At 35.7% G+C, this 22,660-nt stretch overlaps 1 protein-coding gene across 1 annotated transcript in view; it reads right to left on the minus strand.

The window, feature by feature from the left end:
* Positions 1-22,660, minus strand: part of PGM2L1 (phosphoglucomutase 2 like 1) — an 82,141-nt gene that overhangs the window by 22,621 nt on the left and 36,860 nt on the right. Inside the window, exons 8-12 of the mRNA XM_074216862.1 lie at positions 22,113-22,210; positions 21,653-21,833; positions 20,681-20,774; positions 19,523-19,652; positions 2,118-2,307 (exon numbers count right to left, since the gene is read on the minus strand). Coding sequence (XP_074072963.1) covers positions 2,118-2,307; positions 19,523-19,652; positions 20,681-20,774; positions 21,653-21,833; positions 22,113-22,210 — 693 coding nt within the window. The remainder of the gene's footprint in view (positions 1-2,117; positions 2,308-19,522; positions 19,653-20,680; positions 20,775-21,652; positions 21,834-22,112; positions 22,211-22,660) is intronic.

Consider the following 22,660-nt stretch of genomic DNA (forward strand, 5'->3'; position numbering starts at 1 on the left):
GATGAAAAAATTGCGAAAGAAGGTGGTCTAGCCATGACAGATCTTAGGTTTGTTTTTTTTTTTGCAAGGCAAATGGGGTTAAGTGGCCTGCCCAAGGCCACACAGCTAGGTAATTATTAAGTGTCTGAGACCGGATTTGAACCCAGGTACTCCCTGACTCCAGGGCCGGTGTGCTTTATCCACTCTGCCACCTAGCCGCCCCCATGACAGATCTTAAACAGTAATTATTAAAACGATCTGGTGGATCAGTACCTAATCAGTGGATAGATTAGGTACAAATTATAATATAGTAAATGATGACAGTAATCTACTATATGATAAACCAAAAGATCCAAACTTTTGGAACAAAAACTCATTATCTGACAAAAACTGCATGGGAAAACTGCAAAACAGTATGGCAGAAACGTATACCAATATAAGGTCAATATGGGTATATGATTTGCATATTAATGGTGATACCATAAGTAAATTAAGAGAGCATGGAATAGTTTATGTTAGTTTTATGGATAAGGGAAGAATTTAGAACAAAAGAAGATATAGAGAGCATCGCAAAATGTAAAATAGATAATTTTGACTATTTTAAATTTAAAAGTTTTTGCACAAATAAAATCAAAGTAACCTAAATTATAAGGAAAACAGAAAACTGGGAAAAAATTTTGCAACAAGTGTATATGATAAAGGCTCATTCTACAAATATATAGAAAACTGGATCAACTTCATAAGAATACAAGTCATTTATAGTCAAAGGACATGAACCGACAGTTTTCATACAAAGAAATCAAAGATATCTTTAGTAATATGAAAAAATACTCAAAATCATTATTGATCAGAAAAATGCAAATTAAAACCACTCTGAGGTATTACCTCATTCCTATCAGAGTGGCTAAGATGAAAGAAAAGAAAAATGATCAAAATTGAAGGGAATGTGGGAAAACTAGTATATTAACCCCATGCTGGTGGAGTTATGAATTGATCCAACTATTCTGGAGAGGAATTTGAAACTATACCCAAAGGATTATAAAACTGTGCATGTCTTTTGATATAGTAATACCACTGCTAGATCTATATTCCCTCCAAAAGGTAAAAAGATCTTTTTATACAAGAACATTTTTAGTTGTTCTTTTTGTGGTGTTTAAGAATTTGAAATTAAAGGAATGCTCATCAATTAAGGAATGGTTATGCAGGATGTAGTATATAACTGTAATGGAATATAATCGTGCTGAAAGAGACGACAAGCAGAATGATTTCAAGTCTTGCATGAACTGATGCATGGTAAAGTGAACAGAATCAGAACATTGTTCTTAGTAACAGCAATATTGTTTGATGAAAAATTGTGAATGACTTAGTTATCCTCAGCAATAGAATGATCTAAGACAATTCTAAAGGATTAATCATGAAGTATACTATCTGCCTTCAGAGAAAGAACTGATATTGATTAAAAACTGATTGAAGCATATTTTCACTTTCTTTCTTTCATTTTTTTCTTTGGGTCTTCTTGTACAAAATGACTAATATGAAAATGTTTGATATAATTGCACATGTATATCCTAGGGAAGCTAGATGGTGCAGTGGATAGAGCATTGACCCTGGAATTAGGAAGATGGGAGTTTGAATTCAGCCTCAGACACTTACTAGCTGTGTGACTTTGGGCAAATCACTTAACCCTGATTGCCCCATGTCTAGGATATCTCCAATCATTCTGATTCATTTCTGACCACTGAATCCAGATAGTTCTGGAGGAGAAAGTAAGATTGGTGACTTAGCACAGCACTCCTTCACTCAAATCCAATTCATATGCTTGTCATGGCATAACCTCCCTGATGTCATGGTCTTCTTTGAGAATGAAGGACAAACATCATCATCATCATCATCATCATCATTATCATCATCATCATCATCACCTATATCTGATTACTTATCATCTTAGGGAAAGGTGAGGGGTGGAAAGGAAGAAGGAATAGACTTTGGAGTGCAAAATATTAAATAAAAATGTTAAAAAAAATTTAATGTCCAAGTCCCCTGACCCCAAATTCTTCACGTCTTCTTTATATTGTACCACCTGCTTGCAAGATGGCCAGAAATGCTTCAAAAGACCTTTCAAAAACCCCATCACTTACCGATTTCTGATTAGGCTGGCTACTGTCATATCCAATGGTAACATCTCGAATGTGCAATATGCCAAATGTCCCACAATATTTTGGATATTCTTTTGGAGAATGAAAATTGCGAAGCCTTTCAAATATATTTTTGATAATAGGTGGTTCATAACATAAGAAATAAGATGTCTTTGAAATATGATATCCATACCTACACAAAACAAAAAATCAGAATTTAAATATAATTAAGCATTTTACACTACTTATTCTAAATAGATATACAATCTAAATTTAAAAGGTCATCATAAAAAACATTAGATGAGAATCGAGATACCTTTCACAATAATAACTAGGACAAAATTTCTTATCAAATAAGAGAAAGGGGAACTCACAAATGAGAAAACAGATCATTTCAACCACATTTTGCACAAACAAATATCAGTAGACAAAGAATAAGAAGGGAAACTGACCAGTGGGGGGAAAAGTCTTTGAATCTAATATTTATCTAAGTATATGATAATTCCAACTAATAGAACATAAGATCCCTGAGAATAGGAACTGTTTTATTTTAGTACTTATAAACTAAGTAGAAATATATAATATATATTTTTATCTAGTTATTTATTTATCCTAGTAACCAATGGAGTGAAACAAGGATGTGTCCTTGTTCCCATACTTTTTAGCAGGATATTTTCAGCCATGTCATCAAATACCTTCACTGAGGATGAACATGGCCTCAAGGTCAGCTATTGCACTGATGGCAAATTCTTCAATTTGAAAAAGGCTACAAGCCAAAACCATGTTGGTGCATGATCTTCTGTTTACAGATGATTATGCCCTCAATGCAGCCTCTGATACTGAGATGCAACAAAGAATGGATTGATTCTCTGCTTCTTGTGTTAATTTTGGTCTAACAATTAACACCAAGTAAACCCAGCTGTTCCACTGACCAGCACCACACCGTCCATATGTGGAACCACTGATTACAGTAAACTGAGAAGCTTTGAGTACCACAGACAAGTTCACTTACCTTGGCAGTCCTTTCCAAGGAGGTACACATTGACAAGGAGGTTGAAACTGGCATTGCCAGAGCTAGCTCAGTATTTGGGAGGTTCCAAAAGAAATTACAGGAGAGAAGAGGTATTAGACTAACACCAAACTAAAGGTCTATAGAGCCATTGTGCTGATCTCACTGCTGTATGCCTGTGAAACCTGGACAATCTACCACGCCTTGTCAGGAAACTGAATCACTTCCATTTAAATTCTTAAGAAGATTCTGAAGATCACCTGAGATCCCTTCTTGAGCTAAACTACCTGGCATTTTAACATTATTACATAGAGTGCAACTACAAGGGCTGGACAAGTTAGAATGCCAGACATATGTTTGCCAAAAACCTATTTTATGTTGAACTCATACAGGGCAAGTGCTCACAAAAGAGTCAGAAGAAGCGATACCAAGACACCCTGAAGGCCTCATTGAAAAATTTAGAATTGAATATACAGCATAGAAGACACTGGCACAGGACCACCCAACATGGCATGCCCTAATCAGTGAGGGTACTGCACTCTATGAGGAAGGCAGAATTGAAGCAGCTCAAAGAAAACATGGCATACATAAGTTTTTATTATCTACTCCAGGTGTTCACATGGACTATATGACCCGAAAATGTGATAGAGCATTCTGAGCTCATATTGGTCTGATCAGCCATAGTAGAACACACTGTAATTTGTTTCAAACATAGTGATATCATTTTGATCTTCTTTGATAATGAAGGACAAGAACCAACCAATGAATAAATACAAAATAAATATGTTGTCATTTAAATACAACTCAGTGGAGGAGCTAAAGAAAGGCATCAGGTAGATAGAATGTAGTTAGAATCTAACTTCAAGTAAATGGTACTTTTTTTAGTTAAGATGTAGTTTCCCTCCTTATTTTAATTAGGTCTATTTTTGCTTTGTCTAAGATCAGGATTACCACTGCCTTTTTTTATTCTTTTTACTTTATCTGAAGCATAATAGATTCTGCTCCAGTCCTTTACCTTTAGTCTATGTGTGTGTCTTTCTGCTTCAGTTATGTTTCTTGTAAACATCACATTGTAAGATTCTGGATTTTGATTCACTCCACTGACCACTTCTACTTTATGGGAGAGTTTACCCCATTAACATTTACAGTTATGATTACTGTGGATTTCTCTCCATCCTATTTTTCCTCCTCCTTTCTCTCCTAAACAGTATTTTGTTTCTGTCTACCACATTTCCTGTTCTGCCATCTCTTATGTCAGCCCCCCTCCCTTTTACTTAATCTTCTCCCCTCCTACTCATGGTTGCATAAGATAGATTTCTAAATTAAATTTATTGCATATATTATTCTCTTTGTATATTGATCAATATTGATGAGAGTAAAGTGCAAGTAATTCCCATCACCCACCCTCCCATTTTTCCTTCTACTGCATTACATATTTTGTGCTTCATGTGAAATAATTTACCCCATTCTACTTCCTTCCTTCTGTATTCAATTACTTTTCTTTCTCATATCTTTATATCACTCCCTCAAATTCACCTTATACCCATACCCTCTATGTATAATTTGTTTAGTTGTGCTAACAGTGATAAAGTTTTTAAGAATTGCAAGTATCATCTTTTTGTGTAGAGATGTAAACAGTTTCACTACACTGAATCCCTTATGTTTTCTTTTCCCTTTTCTCTTTTCAGACTTCTCTTGGGTCTTGATACTGGAGATCAAATATTTTGTTCAATTCTGGTTGTCTTCTTATAATAGCTTGAAATTCTTCTATTTCATTGAATGACTTTTTCCCCCTGTTTTAATATGCTTAATTTCACCACATAAGTAACTCTTGTTGAAGTCCTAGACCCTTTGTCTTCCAGAAAATCATTGTCTATGACCACCATTCTTTTAATGTTGCAGTTGCTAAGTCCTCTGAAATCCTGATTGTGGCTCTTCAATATCTGAATTGTTTTTTTTCTGGTCACTTGCTGTAGTTTTTCCTTTGACCTGCTAGTTTTGAATTTTGGCTATATGTTCCTTAGAATTCTTATTTTGGAATCTGTTTCCTGAGGAGATCAATAGATTCTTTCAATGCCTATTTCGATCTCATGATATCTGGGATATCATGGTAGTTTTCTTTGATAATTTCTTTGAAGATGCTATCTTCCATTTGGAGACTGTCAGGTGGTCCAATGATTCTGACATTGCCTATTTTGGATCTATTTTGCAGGTCAGTTGTTTTTCCCATGATGCATTTTATATTTTCTTCTATTTTTTGATTTTGGTCTTTGTTCAAAGTCCATAATTCTTTCTCTGGGTACAGATGGTATTCTCCATTGCAGATAGCCCAAAATTGTCCCTGGTTGTTGCACTGATGGAATGAGCAAATCTATCAAGGTTGATCATCATGCCCATGTTGCTGTTAGGGTATACAATGTTTTTCTGGTTCTGTTCATCTCTCTCAGCATCAGTTCATACAAATCCTTCCATGCTTCCCTGAATTTCCATCCCTCCTGGATTCTAACAGAACAACAGTGTTCCATGACAAACATATACCATAGTTTGTTAAGCCATTCCCCAATTGAAGGACATTCATTTAATTTTCAATTTTTTGCCACCACAACCAGGGCTGCTATAAATATTTTTGTACAAATGATGTTTTTACCCTTTTTCATAATCTCTTCAGGGTATAGAACTAGTAGTGGTATTGCTGGATCAAAGGGCATGCACATTTTGTTGCCCTTTGGGCATAATTCCAAATTGCTCTCCAGAAAGGTTGGATGAGTTCACAGCTCCACCAACAGATTTCCCACATCCCTCCCTCCCAGATTTCCCACATCCCTTCCAACATTAATCATTGTCCTTTCTGGTCATATTGGCCAGTCTGAGAGGTGTGAGGTGGTACCTCAGAGATGCTTTAATTTGCATTTCTCTAGTAAGCAATGATTTGGAGCAATTTTTCATATGACTATGGATTGATTTGATTTCCTCATCTGTAAATTACCTTTGCATATCCTTTGACCATTTGTCAATTGGGGAATGGCTTTTTTTTTGAAAAAATGATTCAGTTCTCTGTATATTTTTAGAAATGAGTTAAATATTAGTTGCGAAAATTGTTTCCCAATTTACATTTCTTTTGATCTTGGTTACAGTAGTTTTGTCTGTTGCAAAAGCTTTTTAATTTAATGTAATCAAAATTATCCAGTTTGTTTTTAATGATGTTCTCTATCTCTTCCTTGATCATAAACTGTTTTCCTTTCCATAGATCTAACAGGTAAACTACTCCTTGATCTTCTAGTTTGCTTATAATATTGTTTTTTATGTCTAAATCCTGTATCCATTTGGATCTTAAATTGGTATAGGGTGAGGTGTTGGTCTAAGTTTCTTCTATAATAACTTTCAATTTTCCCAACAGTCTTTATCGAAGAGAGAATTTTTATCCCAATAGTTGGACTCTTTGGGTTTATCAAACAGCAGATTACTATAATCATTTCCTGCTACTGCACCTCATCTCACAATTTTAACTTTTAAGAAAAGTAGTTGTTTTCTTCAATTAACTTTTGTGCTTTCTTTTCTTTTTGGCCAATTATTCTTTTAATGGAGTTGTTTTTCTTCAGTGGATTTTTGTATCTACTTTTCCATTTGACCAATTCTACTTTTGAATCAGTTGTTTTCTTCTTCCAAGCTATTGGCTCTTTTTTCATTCTCTTACATCACTTTCATTTCTTTTCTCAATTTCTCTTCCACCTATATTATATGATTTAAAACTCCTTTTGAGCTCCTCCATGAGCTCTTTTAGGACTTGAGACCACTTCCTATTTTTCTTTGGGGTTTTTGCCCATAGGTATTTTGAAATTGTTGATCTCTTCTGAGTTTGTGTCTTGATCTTCCCTTTCATCATAATAACTTTCTATGGTCCAATTCTTTTTTTTTTTTTTGCTCAATTTTGGGAGGCATTTTTCCTTTCTTTTAAATTTGAGCTCCAGGGCAGCTAAGTGGTGCAGTGGATAGAGCAACAGCTCTGGAGTCAGGAGGACCTGAGTTCAAATCCTGTCTCAGACACTTAATAATTACCCAGCTGTGTGACCTTTGACAAGTCACTTAATTCCACTGCCTTAAATAAATTTAAAAATAAATAAATTTGAGCTCTGCTCCCAGGGTGGAAGGGTCATTCTCTCAAGCTTTTTGTGCCAGGGGTTACAGGCCCTTGTTCATTTGGTGCTGCACTGATGTTGCCCTGAGATCCAGTTGAGTGTGGTGGCTGGTGCTGCTGGTAGCTTACCTGGTGGTAAGCTGGTCTAATGTGTTGAGGCTGGTGGGATGTTTTTCCATTTTTCATTTCTTCATTTACAATGAAGTAAGTGGTGGCTGCTTATATGTTTAAGTACCCATAAGGATGACAGCTACCTATTTACCCAGGGTTACGCTGAAGGATGTGGAAGTCTGGCTGCTGGAGGTTGCTTGTTTGCCTCAGGTTATGCTGAAATATGGTGGTTCTCTGAGCTAGAGTCAGCCTGTTTCCCTGGTTATGCTGAGATATTGGGGGTGGGGGTGGGGCAGGGGGAAAGTCCTGGTGTTATGTTTGCCTATTTCACCAAACTGGGGCTCAGATTCTCTTGATGGCTTGCTAAGAAGTTTACTGCTGGCTGGGACACTTCCTGTCTTGGATTATACTTCACTCAGGTAAAAATCTTTTTGCTTGTTTTGTTATTCTAGGATTTGTCTGGGAGCTCTATTTTATAGTTGTTTGGAGGTAAATATGGGAGAATTAAGGCAATTTATGGCTTACACCATCTTGGCTCCCTGAAGTCCAGGACAGGTAGATTTGCAGAATTATGAACTTAGAGATGGTAATTAAATCTACAGGAGCTGATAAGATCATCAAGTGAAATAGTACTGAGGGAGAAGAAAATATGGCTCAAAATACTGTAGGAAACAAATGGCTAGAGGACATGATCTAGATAAGGATCCAGAGGAAAGTAAGGAGGAGCAGTCTGATAGAAGGCAGGTAGAAAAAAGCAGGAGAGTAGTATCCTAAAAAGGAAGAGAGAAGAGGTTATCAAAGGGGAAAGGGTGATCAACAATATCAAAAGCCACAGAAAGGTCAAGGAAAATAAGGATTTAGAAAAGGCCACTGGATTTGGCAATTAAGAGATTATTGGTTACCTTGAAGAGAACAATTTCAGAGGAATGATAAAGTCAGAAATCAGATTGTAAACTAAGCAAGGAAAAGCCACGGGACAACCTATTATAGATTGCCTTTTCACAGAGTTTAGCTTTGAAGATTAGAAGAGATATAGGATAATAGCAAGGAAAGGAAGGATCAAGTAACAGTTTTTTGAAAATGCAGAGATATGAGCATGTTTGTAGGCTGTAGAGAAGTCAATGATCAAGGAAAGATTAAAAATATGTGATAGAGTGAAGATGACAGGAGGGCAATGATGGAGGAGACAGGATGGAATCAAATCATTTTATCAGGTAGAAGAGATAATCTTGGTAAGGAGTTAGGCCACATCATCATTTTATTTTAAACATTCAAGAACTTAAGTCTGGGAGAGGATCCATAAGTTTCACCAGACTCTCAAAGGAGTCTATTATGAAAAAATGTTTAAGACATCCTAGTTTAGTGGGAAAAGTAATTCTTTTGGGAAAACTGAGTATGATATATCTGTGGCTCATCCAGATTTTTAACTTGTGTTTGATTTGATTTTTTTTATCAATTAATTAGCATTGATTTTTCTTCCCCCACCCAAATTTTACTTTCACAGTGGCCAGATCAAAAAACATATGCCTAATTCTACACTCTGAATCTATCACCTCTCTTTCAGGAGATTGATATCATGTTCTATTGTCAGTTCTTTGGAATTATGGTTGGTCATTAGATTGATTAGTGTTCTTAAGTCTAAACATCAGCTGAAGCCCCAAATTTTAAGTTTCTATTTAAGGTTTGTTTCTTTTAGACAATATACTGCTGGATTCTTCTTCTATCCTCTTCCATTTTATGAATGAGTTCATCCTATTCATAGTTATGGTGGTCAACTGTATATTTCCATATATCCTATTTTCTTTTCTTTTTTTTTTTAGGTTTTTTTGCAAGCCAATAGGGTTAAGTAGTTTGCCCAAGATCAAACAGCTAGGTAATTATTAAGTGTCTGAGGCCAGATTTAAACTCAGGTACTCCTGACTCCAGGGCTGGTGCTCTATCCACTGTGCCACCTATCCTATTTTCTTATATTTTTCCGACTCTTGTTTACTGCCCACTTTTTGCAAAGAAGGTGGTGAGAGATTTGAAAATGTTCATCACCTGTGCACTTATCCTTTCTTTTAAATCTTTTAAATCTCTCTTCAATCTCTCTTCAAGCTTTAACTCCTTAGTGAGCTTGATTTACTTAGTACTAATCCTTCCATTAATCAACTAATCAGTAATTAATTTACTCTCCCACTCCTTTCTTTCCTTTTCTTACAGTTTTCCTATTGAGAGAAATGTTATTCTATACCCAACTTCAGGTGTATTCTTCTCTCCTTTGACTAGATCATATGGACATAATATTCTAATGTCACTTGTTCTTCTGCTCCTTCCTTCTTATTTGTATGGATTTTTTTTTATGTGCACACATGGATTAATTTATTACCCTCTCCCCCAATTATAAACCTTTCCCTCTCCCTTTCCATTTTTCTTTTTAGATTATCAAAACATAACAAAACTATTCCCAGAACTTCTCTCTAATTAGATTCCCACTATGATCCCTAATGATAATAAATATTTATTGGGGAGATATGTCTTCCTCCCATATTAGAATTTAAAGAATATATTTTTGTTTAATCACTTAGGATTGTTCACTCACATTTATCTTCCTTTTTTTCTAACTTCCATGTTTCAAATTCAAAGTTTCTACTTGGGAGTTGTCTTTTTCATTAAAGGTCCATTTCTTCCCCTATAGGATTATACCCAGTTTTGCTGGGTAAGTTATTCTTTGTTTTACGTCTATCTCCTTTGCATTTTGGACTATTATATTCTACAATCTCCACTTCTTTACAATTGTGGCTGCTAAATCATGTGATTCTGCCCATGACTCTATAGTATTTTCTTTCTAACTGCCTATAATATTTTTATTTGACCTGAAAGCTCTAAATTTTGGCTGTGATGTTCTTGGGGGATTGAATTTTAAGTTTCTTTCAGGTAGGAACCAATGGATTCTTTCTATGGTCACACTGTCTGCTGCTTCTAAAAGATTTATGTAGTTTTCTTTCATTATTTCTTGACATATTATTTCTAGAGTATCTTCAAAAGGCACTGTGGGGGGAGAGACAGCTAAGTGGTGCAGTGGAGAGAGCACATTTAGTAACTGCCTAGCTGTGTGACCCTGGGCAAGTCACTTAACCCATTGCCTTAAATCAATGAAATAAAAAAACAACAAACAAAAGGCATGGGGGGAGGCAAGAAGGCAGAGGTGAATACTGTATCCAAGCTCTTTCAACACTCCCCTCTAGAAAGCATGTCAAATCGAACTCCAATGGTACAAATTAACAAAAAAGTCAAAGCAAGTCATTTTTTTCAGTTCAGGACAATGGAAGATAGAGACACAGACTAGCAGACACTAAAGCAGGGACTAGTTGGAAATCTGACAAAACAGAAGTGACACCAATTGTGGGCACTGAAGGAGGTGAAGGGAGTGCTCAGTGCCGAGAGACTGTAAGGGATTAAATATTTTGTCAGAAAGATTATGAGACCTTGTGTTAGCACTGCACCCAAAACCAGAAATCATTTGGGAACTCCATTTCTCAATTCCAAGTTCCAGATTGCAGTTCCAAGGCTGAGAGGTCATAAGAGAGCAGGAAACCTATCTGGGTAAAGATCAAAGGGCAGACAAGGAGGATACTGACAACACCTCTACCCAGATCATATCATCTTGGAAGCAATGAAAATTTATAAGTCCACAGACCTAGTTGTTAAAAAAGCAAAACATAAAAGCTTGTAACTCTCCCAATCTCTGAGGAAGAGTCCAAAGTCAAGAAATAAATTGGAAAAATTAGCAAATAATAACAATAACAACTGATTTAGAAAGAACTACTTTGATGATAGGGAAGGAAGCTTAAGACACAATCTCAGAAGAAGACAATGTCTGGAAAATATCTATAAGAAAAAATTCAAAGGAAAACATTCAGATTAGACATAAAATCAACAAGAAATCCTAGATGAATGAAAAATAGATGAAAATATAAACAATCCCTTAGGGAAAACAGGGAAACTGGAAAACAGTTGAAAGTAAGATAATTTAAGAATTACTTAACTAGGCACGAGAGCAGGAATTCCCAGAAACTCATTCCAAAAAACTCCAAAAGTTGTCAAATTATGACTCTCACCAAAATTTAGAAGTAGAGAATGCACAGAAAGACTGAGTGATACAATTACCCAATCCAAGACAACTTAGAAGATTTCTGGGACAGGTCTGTTCCACTGGGACTGGGGGGTTGGAAAGAGCTGCAGTGCAGCCAGTCTGCTGCCATGCTGCACCAGAGCAAACCAGCTCCAACCTTCCAGGAACAGCCCACAGGGCTCCTGGATCCCTAGGGGCACCTGGGTCCAGGGCAGAGGGGGAAGTTTCTGTACCTCTTGGCCCAGGGATTACCAGGGACAGCTTGAAGGGGCAGTGAAAAAACTCTACCACACCAGAATAAGTGCAGAGCCTAAGCCAGTGCTAGCAAAGGGGCAGCCCTGCAGTAGGAACCTGCAGAGTCACCCAACACTTCAAAAGCTCTCAGCCTACAGATGGTAAGAGGGTGGGGAGAGGCTACAGAAGTCTCTCTGCTCTCCCTGGGGCAGGATCCTGCTGTTTGCCCACACTCAGAATCCAGGTCACAGTCTGGGCCCCCATACTACCATAGCCAAACATGGATCCTCCTCACAGCTCCAGGGCAGAGGGGAGTGCCTGTGGTCATCCATAGACTAGAGCACAAGCAAGAGATAAGTCAGAGCCTCTCATAAGACCTTAGAGGAATTAAGGTACCTATGGGGTATGCTAAAAAAAAACCCCAAAGCCTTGGAAGTAAAATAAATCAGTCATAGGCTGAGAAAATGAGCAAACAGAAAAAGAAAAATCTGACCATAGATAATTACTTTGGTCCCATGGAGGATCAAAATACACACTCAGAAGATGACAAAAGTCAAAGCTTCTATATCCAAAGCCTCCAAGAAAAAATAGGAAATAGGGGTGGCTAGGTGGCGCAGTGAATAGAGGACCAGTCTTGGAGTCAGGAGTACCTGGGTTCAAATCCGACCTCAGACACTTAATAATTACTTAGCCATGTGGCCTTGGGCAAGCCACTTAACCCCATTGCCTTGGGAAAAAATCTTAAAAAAAAAAAGAAAAAATAGGAAATGGGCTCAGGCTATGGACGAATTCAGAAGAGATTTTAATAAACAAGTATGGGTGGTAGAGGAAAAACTGGGAAGAGAAATGAGAGTGATGCAGATAAATCATGAAAACCAAGTCAGCAGCTTAGTGAAGGAAATACAAATGAGACTGGGCCAAATGAAAAAAGCAAACCAAAAAGCAAACAAGTAGAAGAATGTCTTAAAAAGCAGAATTGGCCACCTGGAAAAAGAGAAAAAAGCTCTCTGAAGAAAGTAACTCCTTCAAATGTAGAATGGAACTAAAGGAAGCTGATGACTTTGTGAGAAATCAAGCAACAATAAAATACCAAAAGAATGAAAAATTAGAAGAAAACGTGAAATATCTCATTGGAAAAACAACTGACCTGGAAAAACAGATCCAGAAGAGATAATTTTAAAATTATTGGGCTACCTGAAAGTCTTAACCAGGAAAAGAGCCTACGTTTAATTTTTCAAGAAATAATACAGCAGGCTGAGATCCTAGAAGCAGCGGATAAAATAAAAATTGAAGGAATCTACCAATTACCTCCTGAAAGAGATTCTCTCCCCCAAAACTCCAGGAATATTATAGTCAAATTCCAAAACTCCCAAGTCAAAGAGGAAATACTTCAAACTTCCAGAAAGAAACAATTGGCGCTACAGTCAGGATTACACAAGATTTGGCAGCTTCTACATTAAGGGTTCATAGGGCTTGGAATATGATATCCTGGAAGGCAAAAGACCTTAGTTTACAACCAAGAATCAACTAAAACCAAACATCCTCTTTCAGGGGAAAAGATGGACTTTAGGTGAATCAGGGGATTCATTTTCCTATTGAAATGACCATAGCTGAACAGAAAGTTTGATCTTCAAGTACAGATCTCAGGTGAAGTGGATGAGAAGGACTAATTACATGGAACTTAATGATGTTGAACTATGTGTATTCCTGCATGGGAAGAAGACACTACAACTCATAAGAATAAGACCAGTTAGAAGGAGCATATATAGACAAGGCACAGGAAGGAGTTGAATAAAATGGTATAATACAGCATAACAATGGGACAATGTGTAATAAAGGAAAGTACTGCGAGGAAGGAAAAGGAGAGGTAGAATAGGCTAAGATATTTCTCATAAGAGTCAATAAAAAGCTTCTATAATGGATTGGGGGGGAAAAGATGAGATGGAATGAGTGAGCCTTCATTCTCATCAGAAATGGCTCAGTGAAGAAATAATATACACACTCCACAGGGTATAGAAATCTATATTAACCTAGAGAAAAAATGAGAGGAAAGGGATGGGATAAGGGGGATGGGGGAGTAGGTGATAGGAGAGGGAAGATTATGGGAGAGAGTAGTCAGATACAATGTACTTCTGAGGATGGATAGGGTGAAAGAAGAGAGAGAAAATAGAATAAATAGTAGTGGGGAAGAATAGAATGGAGGGAAATATAGTTAGCAATAGTGGAAAAAGATATTGAAACAATTTCTCTGATGGACTTATGCAAAAGAAGGCAACTCATCCCAGAGACAGAACTGATGGAATCTGAACTCAGATTGAAGTATACCTTTTTTTCTCATTTCATTTCTCTTGGGGTTTCTCGAAATTTATTTTTTGGGGGAAGGGGGTTTATGTTTATTTTCACAACAATAATATTATAATATGAAAATAAATAAACCTTAAAAAAGAATTACTGAACTACCTGAAAATCATAATAAAAAAAAGGGCTGATAGCATATCTCAAAAAATTACAAGGAAAAACTGCACAGAATCTTAAAACTGGGGCAAAATAAAAGCTGCCAAAAGGAATCTACCAATCACCTCCTGAAAGAGATTATGAAATTAAAACTCTAAGAAGTATTCATAACTTTCAGAGTTCCTAGGTCAAGAAGAAAAACTGCTAGCAGCCATAAAGAACTAATTGAAATACATGGAGCCACAGTCAGGATCACACAAAACTGGACAGCTACCACTATAAAGGAATAAAGGAGTTTGGAATATGATATTCTAGGAAGCAAAGGACATATGATTATAACCAAAATTAACAGCAAAATCAAATAAAAATTCAACAGAAGGGGAGGGATGGTCATTTAATGAAATAGAGTTCTAAGCATTCACCATCAGCGAACAGAAAAATCAGACTATCTAAAAGAACACAAGAGAAGTACAAAATGTAGGTAATGATAGGTAATCATGAATTATTAGGTAAACATGAATGAAAAAATAGAAGAAATTTAATAAGATTAAACTATTTATATTCCAAAATGGAAAGATGAGACATGTAACCCCTAAAAATTTTACCATCATTAAGGCAATTAGGAGAAGTCTAATTAGAGGGCATAGGTATAAGAGGGTAAACTATTAGTTTGGAGTTATCTCAAAATGAAAAGGGAAGGCTGACAAAGAGAATTGGGTGAAAGAAGAAATGAAAGGAAGAATAGGGACAATCATCTCACATAAAAGAGGTATACAAGAGAATTTTTACAATGAAGGGGGAAATGGGGTTGGGGAAGTATTGAGCAATGTTTAAATTCCACTTTCATCTGTTGGTTTAAAGAGTAAAGAAAAATATATTTATGTGTGTATATATATATATATATATATATATATATATATATATAAATATATTTGAGTGTAGAAATTCCTCTTGCTCAATAGGAATGTAGGAGAGGTTATGAAGATAAGAGGAGAGGGATGATAAGAGAGAGAACAGATTAAAGGAGGCAGTGGTCAGAAGCAAAATAGTCTTTTTGAAGAGAGATCTTAAAAGCACAGATTAAAAATTAACTGGAAACTAAAAAAAAAATCTAATCCTAAAGCATTAAGAGAGTCAAAGAGTTTTCTGCATCTCTTGATATAATCTTATCATTTTTATTGGTTTTTTGTTATTGATATAGTCAATTATGTTTATAGTTTTTCTAATATTGAACCAGCACTACATTCCTAGTCCAAACTAGTCACAGTTCCACAATGATTTTTGTGGTTCATTGCTATAATCTCCTTATTAGTATTTTATCTAAAGTTCTTCTTCAGTGTTCAATAGGGAATTTGATCTTTAGTTTTGTTTCTCAAAATCATAGGTGTCTTAGAAGGAATTTGGTAGAACTCTTCATCTGTTTATTTCTAATAGTTCACCTAGTATTGGAATTCATTGTTTTTTAGATGATTGGTAGAAATTTTTCTTAGGGAGTTTACTTATGTCTTGTTCAACTTTTTTTTTTTCCTAAGATAAGTGTTGCTAAGAACATGTTTGAGTACTCTATTTCCTCTTCTTTCAATCTGGGAAATTTGTATTTTTGTAAGTATTCATTTATTTTACTTTGATTATGTTTTATTGGCACATAGTATGGGAAAACAACTCCTCAAAAAATGATGATAAGAATAGTTTCAGAAAAACCTGGGAAAACTTATATAAAATGAATGCAAAGTGAAGTGAGTGGAACCAGGAGAACATTTTATATAGTAAAAGCAATTTAAGATAATCCAACTGTGGAAGACTTAACTATTCTGATGAATAAAATGATCTATGACAATTCCAAACAATTTATGATGATAAATACTATCCATCTCCAGAGAGAGAAAAACTAATGAATTCTCAGTGCAGATTAAAGCATTTGTTCATTTTCTTCATTTTTCTTGCTTCCTCCCAACCCCTGCAACATGGCTACTGTGGAAATGTTTTGCTTGATTTCATATTCATACATACACATACATACATATAATGAATAGCATATTTCTTGGCTTCTCAACAGATAGGGGAGAGGGTAGAAGGAAGGAGATAATATGGAACTAAAATTTGTTAAAAATATGATTTCTAAGTTCTTTTTAGGAGATTGCTTTAGGTAGTATAATGATTCTTAAGTTCTGTCTCTTCAATTGGTTCCTAGGGCAATTGTTTTTGCCCTGAGATATTTTACATTTTTATCTATGTTTCAGGGTTTTTTTTTTTTTTTTAGGTTTTTGCAAGGCAAATGGGGTTAAGTGGCTTGACCAAGGCCACACAACTAGGTAATTATTAAGTGTCTGAGACTGGATTTGAACCCAGGTACTCCTGACTCCAAGGCCGGTGGCTTTAACCACTACGCCACCTAGCTGCCCCTATGTTTCAGTTTTTTAACTTTGTTGTGCTATCTCTTTTTGTCCCATGAAGTAATTAACTTCTATTTGCTTCACTGTAATTTTCAGGGAATTTCTTACTTGGAGAAGGTATTTTGATTGCCAATTTTTTCCAATTCTTTCTTCCAGAGCTCTCATTTCTTTTTTCTTGTTTGTTTTTTTTCTTCAAGTGTTCTTTTTCATTTTTACATAAAAATTTTAAGGCTTTTCTTTCAAACTCTTGCTTCATATCATCTAGGAATTATAGTTGAATATATTGATCTTGTTATATTTTTTGGATTTGTGTCTTCTAATGTCCCTGTTACCATAGTAGCTCTTAATAGTGGAGACTCTTTATTTGCTTATTCTTACAGCCCACAGACTTCCGATTTTGTGTTAGGGTTGGGCTCTTCAGACTTCCGATTTTGTGTTAGGGTTGGGTTCTTCATACTTCTAGAGGAAATGTCTAGCCTGAACTTTTGTTTTCCCAGGTTCTTATACTGCTTTTTGGGACATTGATTGTTGTGTTATTCTAAGATTTCAGGGACAGCTCATGGTGGAACCTGTGAATTTTCAGGATTCTCACAGTGATTTTTTTTTTTTTAGATTTTTGCAAGGAAAATGGGGTTAAGTGGCTTGCCCAAGGCCACACAGCTAGGTAATTATTAAGTGTCTGAGACTGGATTTGAACCCAGGTACTCCTGACTCCAGGGCTGGTGCTTTATCCACTATGCCACCTAGCCGCCCCCCTCTCATCACAGTGATTTGATCAGGGCAAAGTCTGATTGCTGTTCTTCTGGTCTGAGCTCTAAAAGTTTCTGACCTGGGTTGAATGTGAGCAAGACAACTGTGGACTTGACTTACTGAAATTCCAGTAGACTGCTGCTAAACTCAGCTGAAAAACTTTCCTGGTTCAAAGTGCTATGACAGAACTTCAGCCTTCCCTTTTCACCTGGATTTCCTACTTGGTTATTCTCCTGCAGGCTTTAGACTGGAGGGTGGACTGAGATACTTCCTTCACACACTGCTTTTGCTTTTATTTTAAACTTTTTTTCCTGGTTTGGGGCAATGAGGTTAAGGGACTTGCCCAAGGACATATAAGCTAGTAGGTATCTAGTGTTGGAGGCAGGATTTGAACTCAGGTCCTCCTGATCCCAGGGCTAATGCTCTATCTGCACTACCTACCTGCCCCCATATCATTTACTTTTGAAATATAATTCCTTGTATTTCTATTAGGTGCTACCATCCTTCTAATCACTCAGGTTTGCACAAAATCATTTCTTCTCATCTTTTTCTGTCACTCTACACTGCAATATCTAAACAGCTTCCAAATCTTTTCAATTCTGAATCTGAAATATACTTTCACCTGCTTCTCTCCACTCCTACATAAACCATCCTAGATTAGTTCTTCATCACCTCTTTCCAGGATGATCACAAGAGGTTTTTTTTTTTTTTTAATAAAATTTTATTTAAGGCAATGGGGTTAAGTGACTTGTCCAGGGTCATACAGCTAGGCAATTATTAAGTACGTGAGGCTGGATTCAAACTCAGGTCCTCCTGACTCCAAGGCCAGTGCTCTATCCACTGTGTCACCTAGCTGCCCCATTACAAGAGCTTTTTAATTGTACTCCCTTCTTTTAATCTGTCCCTTTTCCAAACCATTCTTTATTCAACTATCCAAAAAACCTTCCTATGTCACCTCCTACTCAAGAATCTTCAGCCGAATCCTAAATGCTTCTGGGAAAAATACAAAGTTCTTCACTTAGGATAAAATTTAGAGACAGAATGGATTTTTGAGATTACCAATTCTATTCCCTCATTTTTACAGTTGGAGAAACTGAGAATCCGTACAACTTGCTAGCAAATGACAAAGATAGGATCGGAAGCCAGGTTCTCTGAATCCTATTCCAGCACTATTTCTATTATACCACATTAGCATGCAATTCCCTTCACAACTTCAGTTACCTTTCCAAATGTATTTCACCTTATTCTCTCTTACTCATTAACTTAATTAAATGTTTTTCCCTAAACCACTGAAGTGTATTCTACACCCCTGGAAATCTACTATCTCCTTACTTCTATCTCTTACAATACTTAGCTTCCTTTAAAATTTAACTCACGTATGTCTCTTTTCCAATTTACCTGTTGCATCCCCATATAGAATGCCAGCTCCTAAGGGTAAAGACTCTTTTTAATTGTTTCTGTCTTGTATTCTCAGCATTTAACATACTATATTGAACCACTTTGGTCAGCACTTAAATGTTATTGGTTCATTTTCTAAAACAGAGGGTAATTCAAGATTTCTTTACTTATCTTCTTTGGATATAAGAAGTGAGTGGTGAACTAGAACAATAAATCACTACTGTCTACATGTGGGCATTCCAGCACCAGTACCAAATAGCAGGACAATTCAGGGCAAAGAACTTCTATTGGTCATAAAAGAAGAGGATAGGGGGAAGGGGGAAAGATGGATGAATACTATGACTAAAGCTGTGATTTACCTAAGGGGCTTAACTTTGTGAATACCATTTCTTCTTAAAGGAGTTTCTATTATACTTGTTCAAATTAGGGAGGTATATATCCAGATTCAGGTTAGTGAGCTACTTTAATACATGCAAAGCACTGAGGAATACAAGGATAAAACACAACACAACACAACAAAACCAAAAAAGAATCTCTGCTTTTAAGGATCTTTCATTAACAGAGGTCCAACAATCCAGTTTCTAGCCAATCTGCTGTATTTTTGGTAAGTGATATATAATCACATCACTTTCTAGAGAAAACTGTAGTCTAACATGACAACCAAGCAGGGTGAGTCAGAACTCCTGTTCCTAAGACCTCTGATATTTATAAAGAGTAATCAACAATTGAGAGTTAATTCAATTAAAACCCTAACCATGATGATAATAAGCAAGAGTACAGAATGTTAGATTCACAATACAACAGACTTACCTTTCATAAACTTTAGTTAGCTGTTGTGCCAATGTTACATTCCTGGTTTCCAAGTAAGCTGCCATTTCAGCAATAACAGCAGCTGCACTCACTCCATCTTTATCCAAAACAGAAGTGCCACACAGAAATCCTGGGAAACAAAAAAGTTTTGGAATACAAAAGATTTCAAGAGAAAACAGACTTCTTGTGATTCTAATTAGTCTTATTATTTCTAAAGGATAAAATAAATTAAGTGCCATTTAACACCTGATGAAACATGCAAAGTAAATATATTTAGAGTCTTTTAAAAATTTTTTTTAATTTAAGGCAATAGGGTTAAGTGACTTTCCCAAGGTCACACAGCTAGGCAATTATTAAGTGTCTGAGTACACATTTGAACACAGGTCCATTTGACTCCAGAGCTGGTGCTCTATCCCCTGTGTCACCTAGCTGCCCCCTAGAGTCTTTTTCCATTTCTATATGATTCTACATTGAAATCTTCTTGTTGATTGTTTTAAGATAGTAATTACTACATTCTGAAATCAGAATATCCTAATAAATGAAGTTATCTAAAAATTAAAATCTGATCTACCTTACTAGATAGTGAGTTTCCTATTAATGGAGGTATTGCAGAAGAGGATCATAAGATCTGAAGCTGAAAGGGGACTTGAAAAATCAAGTCCAAATCCCTCATTTTGCAGATAAGAAAACTGAGATCAAAAGAAATGAATTGACGAGTAATTTTTACAAAGCCAGTAAGGGCTGGAGCTATAATATAAATCCAGGATTTCTGACTTCAAATCTACTTATACCAGAAAGTGAATAACTATAGTTGGAGGACATTGTAAGAAGAGTTTCATATTTCCATTAATTCTCAGAAAAGTACAGCTGAAAGAGACCAAAGGTTCAACTTCTTCCTTAAATATGAAGGAATTCCTTCTATGGCCATGCCCAATTCATAGTCATCTAGATCTCAATAAGAATTTGCTTTTCCCAAATTGGAGGAATAGAAATAGGTAGAATTAAATGAATTCTAAGGTCTTCTCCAATGTTAATGTTCTATGTTTTAAAAAGAACTGGAAATACTAATTAGTAAAGTTCATTGTACTATATTTGTGAGGTTCTGAATATCAAGCAAGACTAGAGTTAGCGATGATACTTTAGTATTCTGATACATACCAATAGATTCTTCAAATGCAAAAAGGACTTCTTTCCCATTTTCCAGGAGTTCTTTTATTCTACTTCCAATCCATTTAAAACCTGGCAATGTTTCCTGAAATATAAAGGAGGATACCAAGTTATTTTTCTACCATGATTATGTATTTAAAAAGACACACATATTAAGTAATATGCATACATAATATGCTCAAGTATTAAGGTGACATGGCTATTTACTGTGATAGAGTCCCAATTATCAACCCATTTGCTTGACTACTTTTATGAATATTTACACTGAAGCATTAATACTTCTCTATAACTCTGGGACCTAGTGGAATAATAAATGAAATAACCTGTTAGATTTAGCAGTTTATCTTTAGTACTAGGATTCCTTTTCAACTGACATGGAAAGGAGTAGAATAAAACCACCACTTTACAGCTAAATGCAAAGTACAATGTAAATTACTTTAGACCATTAAAAATAGAAATATGTACATAATAACTCTAAACTTCAGTTTACTAACTAAAAATACAAAGATTCTTTGCCCTAGCAATTATCAGAGAAAGCTATGCTTTTGATTCTCAAAATTACTGGTTCCCTGTAAGTTATTTAATTCCTTTTAATACTATCTCCAAAAATGCCAACTCAACTAAGTGAAAAAATATTCATTTTTCTCCATGCCATGGAGTCACAGTTACTTATATGTGACTAGAAAGAATACTCCTCTCTAGAAGTCAAAGGATATGGGTTTTAGTTAGTTGTCTTTGAGCAGCCTCATCTGTAACACCCTTCATCTCATCTGTAAAGTAAGGAAGTTAGATTCAATGTTTTTAAGGTCCTCTCTCCTGCTAAAATTCTATAAATCTATAAATACAAACTTAGAAATAGCATTTTTTGGAATTAAAAGTTAAAGCATTGGAAATCAGTATCTGTAAAAATTCCTTTAACTTCTAGTTGTAAAAATAAACACAAAAATACTATCTAGCTCTTACTTCAAACTGAAATCCTTCTTTATGTGCAATTGCCTTCAAAATTTTGGAGGAGACTGTAGTGGCTAACATGTAAATGTTCTTCACATCAGCATTCTGTGACTTATTTTCCTTCCAGCAATCAAACATCCACCACCCAAACAACGCTGCTAACTCATTGCCTGTGAAAACTTTCCAACGACCACTGCACAAAGAAGGGAAAAATTCATCAAAACCAAATTCCTTTGAATTTTATATTTAAAAAAAATTTAAATCACATTAAGACCTATAATGGTAACAAAAAAAACATTTAGCTTAAACACCAAGTAGGATAGTTTGAGAAAATAGATTGCTTTTTTTAAAAAAGCTGATAAGGAAAAAAGTTAAGTTATATCAGGTAATAATGCCATTGGGAAAATGCTAACATTGCTCTAAGGCAAAAGAAGAGTGAAACCAAACATTTAAGCCTTTATCAGCTACTTACTCCTCCTGCAATTCTGCCACTGCCAGTCTGTCTGCGTCAGGATCCGTGGCTACCACTACTCTGGCATTTTCTTTTTCAGCCAATCTCAGAGACAGCTCCTGGGACAAGCACCCAAAAAGCCAGATTATATTGAAGAAGTTGAATTTAACATTACTCTCAAATGTAAGCATTAATTTGCAATATTAACTCACTCTAATGCTCTCTAGTTTTAGAAGAATAGAGTTTAATCAAATTTAAAATTAGGATCCTAGATTTCCCTAGGAATTATACTTTCATATCAAGGGTTTCAATATAGAACATAAATTCCCTTAAAATTTAAGATATAAAGAAATGATTTCTGCTTTTCTAACCCTTTAAACTTAATCATCCTCTGACTTGTGATGGATAAAGGCAGCCTTGAAAAATGGAAAAAGCATGAAGTTCAGAGAAAGCTTTCGTTAAAGTTCTGGCCCCAGTATTTGTGTAGCTTGAGACAAATACCTCTCCCTCTCTGGACCTCAGTTTCCCCAACTGCAAAATGAAAAGAATGAACTAGATGATAAAAATCA

This window comes from Macrotis lagotis, chromosome 1 (assembly GCF_037893015.1).
Source record: "Macrotis lagotis isolate mMagLag1 chromosome 1, bilby.v1.9.chrom.fasta, whole genome shotgun sequence".
NCBI classification, from domain to species: Eukaryota; Metazoa; Chordata; class Mammalia; order Peramelemorphia; family Peramelidae; genus Macrotis; species Macrotis lagotis.